The sequence below is a fragment of the Euphorbia lathyris genome, chromosome 4, assembly GCF_963576675.1.
Source record: "Euphorbia lathyris chromosome 4, ddEupLath1.1, whole genome shotgun sequence".
Classification (NCBI taxonomy): Eukaryota; Viridiplantae; Streptophyta; class Magnoliopsida; order Malpighiales; family Euphorbiaceae; genus Euphorbia; species Euphorbia lathyris.
The window spans coordinates 92,601,927-92,607,223 of record NC_088913.1 but is presented as its reverse complement, the minus strand read 5'-3'; the positions used below and the strand labels follow the sequence as shown (position 1 = coordinate 92,607,223).

At 35.1% G+C, this 5,297-nt stretch overlaps 1 protein-coding gene across 1 annotated transcript; it reads left to right on the top strand.

The window, feature by feature from the left end:
* The first annotated feature begins 547 nt into the window (after window positions 1–547).
* LOC136227406 (superoxide dismutase [Mn], mitochondrial) lies at window positions 548–4,991 on the top strand. Its single transcript, XM_066016055.1, has 6 exons — window positions 548–932; window positions 2,309–2,355; window positions 2,425–2,550; window positions 2,676–2,732; window positions 3,352–3,426; window positions 4,767–4,991. The coding sequence occupies exons 1-6, from the start codon at window positions 608–610 to the stop codon at window positions 4,863–4,865; spliced, it is 729 nt and encodes a 242-aa protein (XP_065872127.1). The 5' UTR covers window positions 548–607; the 3' UTR covers window positions 4,866–4,991.
* The last annotated feature ends 306 nt before the right edge of the window (window positions 4,992–5,297 follow it).

Below are 5,297 nucleotides of genomic sequence, written 5' to 3'. Positions count from 1 at the left end.
TTTAACTCGTATATGCTTGTAAATATTATATATTATTATGGGCAAGATACAATCTGACTTTATTTTAAGATTTTTTTTACTTGTGTTTGAGTTTATTTTGATATTTGTTGAATATTATACATTTTAATTAACATTTATGTTTATTTATTGAATTTTTGTTATAACAGGTTAATAGGTTGACGAGTCATACAGCCCATTTAACAGATTTTGATATATAACAGGTTAATAGGTCAAACGAGTTATGTTAAATTTTTTAATCATATTTTATTTATTTACGTAAACAAGTTATCTAGGTCAACCCGTTTAATAAACGGGTCATGTCATGTCAACCCGTTTATTAAATGGTCGTGTTAGGATTGACCTAAATGGATCACCTAAGTAGGTCGACATGATCCGTTTACGACCCGCAAACCCATATTGACATCCGTCACGAAAAAATGTTATCAAACGGAACCTAATTCCGACCTATTAAACGAGGTCTGGACGGGCCGGGCTGGTACCCGGCCCATTCACCGCTTCTCTTCCCTATTTATCCCCAAAACCGCTTCTCTCCATTTCTCACCATACCACTCTCAACTCTTCTCACCAGTACATTCTCATCGATTCCATGGCTCTTCGTTCTCTCGTCACCAGAAGAACCTTAGGGTTTGCGTGCAATTCCGCCGTTTCTGTTGACCCTAAGCTTGTATTGGGTCCAGCAATTGCTCAACTTCGTGGCTTCAAGACCTTTTCTCTCCCCGATCTTCCCTATGATTACGGTGCTCTGGAGCCAGCGATTAGCGGTGAGATTATGCAATTGCATCACCAGAAGCATCATCAGACTTACATAACCAACTATAATAAGGCTCTCGAGCAACTTCAGGAGGCCGGTGAAAAAGGCGACTCTTCCACTGTTGTCAAGTTGCAGAGCGCCATCAAATTCAACGGCGGAGGTTTGTTCTTTCTCTTAAGTTACCGTTTCTGATTTCTTTTTGTTTAAGCTGTTTTTGGTAACAAGTTGGGGCTTGACGTGAGATTGGATGCATAAGCTAATTGAATTTCATTTTGAGGATTGAATTGGAGATAATTCGTTTACTTCATGATAAATATAAGAATTTCCTTGACCTTGGTGTATTTGGTACCGCTTGTTACAGTTGGAATTTGATTGATGGCTGAATTAGTTTTTATTGGAACTAGTTTACAGTAGTGATTAATCTAGGTACAATTCATGAGATGCGGTTGAGCAAATCTGAGGAATGGATGGTTTTTGTTTTGATGGTTGACTAAAAACTACAAAATGATGTATCTAAACACTTGGATGCTTTCAGTTAGGGTGAGTGTTATGTGATATGTATATACCACATAATTATATATGACATAAATGCAACCAAAATGATAACTCTGGTTATTGTATTATGTGATATGTATATACACATGATTATACGGCATAAATGCAACCAAAATTATAACCGTGTCAAACTGGTCATGTTAGGCAGATTGTATCCGTAAATGGTGTTTTAGTAGCAGAAATTGACAGCTCTACTTTCAATGTTATTGTTGTCAACTTGTAATGAATGAGAACCTGATAGTGAGAATAGCTTACTCAAAAGAACAAGTATCAGGACAATTTATCATTTTGAATTTCTGATTGATGGTTAATGTGCTGCCTTGAACTGTGGAATATCCAAATTGAACTGATCTGGATTTCTTAAATAAGAAAAGAAATATGGTTGCAACTTTTGATATCATTTATATCGTTCTTGCATTCATATTTGCTATGTAGCTTTCTCTTCCTGCTACTGGGTTCTTTTGTTTTAAGCCTATTCTAAAGGTAAATACATCCATGGCCCCTGAACTATAGTGTAACTAATATTATGGCCCCCTAAACTTCATTTCTTGACATAAAAATCCTTGGAACTTAACATTCTATAACACTGAAGTCCATATCAACAAAAACATGTAAGCAAAATTAATGAAATGATGGCCTGGACAAGTTTGACTATATCATTTACTATTTTTATCCATGTCACCAAAAATTATGGCTAAATACCTATTTTACCCTCATTATTTTGTTAATTTTTTAATGGATTTTTGTTGATTTGAAATTTAATGTTACAGAATGTGAAGTTCAGGGATTTTTTTATGTCAAGAAATGAAAGTTTTAGGGTCATAATGTTAGTAGTGTTGTAGTTCAGGTGCCATGAATGTAATTTACCCCTTATTCTGAAAGTTGAAGGTTGAGCACAAACTTAGTTGGTCTTGGTTGTTGAAATTCTTGTTAAGATTGCTTCAACATGTGCTAATTCATGAAGGACTATTTGAAATGCAGGTCATATCAACCACTCCATATTCTGGAAGAATCTTGCCCCTGCTCGTGTAAGTTTTACTTCTACTGTTATTTAGCTCCCGCTTTTGATTCCCTGCCTAATATTTTATTCATGACAGGAAGGAGGTGGTGAGCCCCCACATGGTTCCCTTGGTTGGGCTATCGACCAAGATTTTGGTTCTCTAGAGAAGTTGATTCAAAAAATGAACACAGAAGGTGCTGCCGTCCAAGGATCTGGATGGGTGGTGAGTTGTTTGGATGATCTAAATTCAAACCATAATCTCTTTCCGCGATATCTTAGTAATTTGTATAGACTACATACGGCATTCTATTCATCTTGACACTTCATTAGGGATTTTGATTTTTGTAGTGGCTTGGTCTGGAGAAAGAATCAAAGAGGCTGGTGGTCGAGACCACTTCAAACCAGGTAACTTTACTATTATTCTCTTGTTGTGACTCGTGATAGCAACACAGTTTTGTTTACTGCTTAATTCCTGCTGCTTTTGAATTGTTATCCATTGATAAGGCAGGCAACTCCTTAGATCCCATAAGGACTGAGTATGATAGTTACTAGATTTATAGATCAGATGACAGCCAGGTTTGTGTGGGTTTCTGGTAGGATGTAGGAGTGTCAAAATGGGTTGTCATGTCATAATCGTGTTATGTGACTATATATGATATAAATGCAACAATAATGATAATGGTGCCAAATGGGTTGTTTCTGTAAATCGTGTCATAATTCGATAGCCCCTAGTTTTTGTGTACTAGCTTTGATTTGCTGTGTGGGTCTTTTTAAATTTGGGCATTCTCATGCTATATACGAGCACAAACCGTGAACTGAAATGGTGGACTAATTTTGGAATTTTAAGTCAATAAATTGTCAAAATTGAAGGGTTGAAACATCATTATATGGCTGTTAAATGAACTTGTTTATGCATCTTTGCTGTTTTCTACATCAGATACTGTTGGAACCTTTTCCAGTAGGTATAAATGTTTCATCATTTTGGAGGATGTTTGACCTAATGTGTTTCTGATTCTTGTCACAGGATCCTTTGGTTACTAAAGGAGCCATAGTTCCTTTGGTTGGCATTGATGTTTGGGAGCATGCTTACTATTTACAGGTAACACTTTTCTCTTTAATTTGATCATTGTGATTTCTCCATTGAAGTGGTTTCACGCATTTGCAAAAGAAACTGTGTTTTGCACCGTTAGGAAAATAAGGAATTCAATCAACTGTGTTAGTCATTACTATGTGTTAACTTGTTAACCTTGCTGTTGTGGCACGTTGAATTGTTGAGTTTTTTTTTTTTTTTTTGCTAACGTGGCATCTCGAATTATTGAGTTTTGCTGATGTGGCATGTTGATGACGTGCTATATGGTGTTAGTTAAATGGTGGCTTAATACATCAAGAGCCCCTGAACTTGGCCCAAAAAGTTGATTGGCCCCCTGAACTTAGAAAGTGTCTCGTTAGACCCTGAACTTGTTTAGAGTAATCTATTAGCCACCCTAATTTGTTTAAAGGTACTTATTGGCCCCTGAACTTGGTTAAAGTAATATAAATTTCAATTTGTCCAAATCCAATTACGTGGCAAATTATGGAGCTAATCCTATCACTTTAAGCAAGTTCAGAGGACTAACGAGACACTTTATAAGTTCAAGGGCCACACCTTTTTAGGCCAAGTTCAGGGGGCTCCTAATGTATTAAGTCTAGTTAAATTCATTCTTTTGCTAACAGTGTAAACCACATTATTTCTTTTGCAACGAAACTGCATTCCTCTATACGAAACCACATGATATTGTTTTTAGACTGTTTTCTTCGATTGTGTTTGTGTAACAATCCAACGAGAAATTCTGTTTCATTAGAGTTTACCAATGAAAATGTAGATGACGTGTCATATCATGTTAGTTAAATTCATTATTTGCTAACAATGTAAACCACATGATTTCTTTTGCAATAAAAAAATCTCACATTCCTCTACTTCCAAATGTACCAAACCACATACAGTAAAACCTCTATATATGAATATACTTGGGACCGGACTATTTGTATAACAATTTGGATTTTATTACTAAATAGAGTTTGGTAATAGAGGTTATTACCAAATTGGGATCGAGTTTTTTTATAACAAAATAGAAGTTATTCCTATATAGAGTATTCTTATATAGAAGTTTTACCGTACATGTCCTCTTTTTTTCTCTATTAGCAGTGTATTGTATGTGTCGGCACGCTTTTGAACTGTTCTCTTCAATTGTGTAACAACCTAACAAGAAATTCTATTATGATCCCGGTCCATTGGACCTTACCAATGAAAATGTAACAATTGCATAATATTTCTTTCTCTTTACACCAATCATTTCCAAATAAAGTGGTATGCATCTTTCTTTTTTTGTTGGTAGAGTCTATTGCGTCCGGTCCATGTATAACTTCTCGTAACGTGTAATTTTCTATTTTATGGTGCAGTATAAGAACGTGAGACCGGATTATCTAAAGAACATATGGAAGGTAATAAATTGGAAATATGCAAGTGAAGTTTATGCCAATGAATGCCCTTCAGCATGATGTGAGTGAGTTGCTTCTGATGAAAACGACGAGTTGAAATAAAAAGTACTGTCGTTTTGATGTTATTGTAAATTATGCAGGCCTCTTTTTGACATTCTGACCCTCAATGGAATGAGTTGTTTGCTAGTGTACGCTGTGTATGAAGCCAGAAAAATAATTGCTTTTTGGAACAAATAATATAATTAATTTGGGTAAAGTTACAAAAGAAAATACTGTATTTTCACGTTTTGTCAAAATGTATTTGTGGAAGTTTTTTTTGTTTGAACGGGATTGAGGGAGTTTTTCGCGATCAAGAGATGATTGAGATTTTTCGTTTTTCTAAAAATAAGGATTTCAAAATTGAAATGAGTGTTGAGGGTTTCAAATTTGAAAAATTCAGAGACTTACAATATTTTAAACAATTTTAATTTTTAAATTTTGAGGTTAATTAGG

Excerpts from the sequence above, each read along its gene's own strand:
- LOC136227406 (XM_066016055.1), top strand. The coding sequence starts at position 608 with ATGGCTCTTCGTTCTCTCGTCACCAGAAGAACCTTAGGGTTTGCGTGC. Across the intron at positions 933-2,308 it reads CATCAAATTCAACGGCGGAG|GTCATATCAACCACTCCATA; the intron begins GTTTGTTCTTTC and ends TTTGAAATGCAG. Across the intron at positions 2,551-2,675 it reads TCCAAGGATCTGGATGGGTG|TGGCTTGGTCTGGAGAAAGA; the intron begins GTGAGTTGTTTG and ends TGATTTTTGTAG.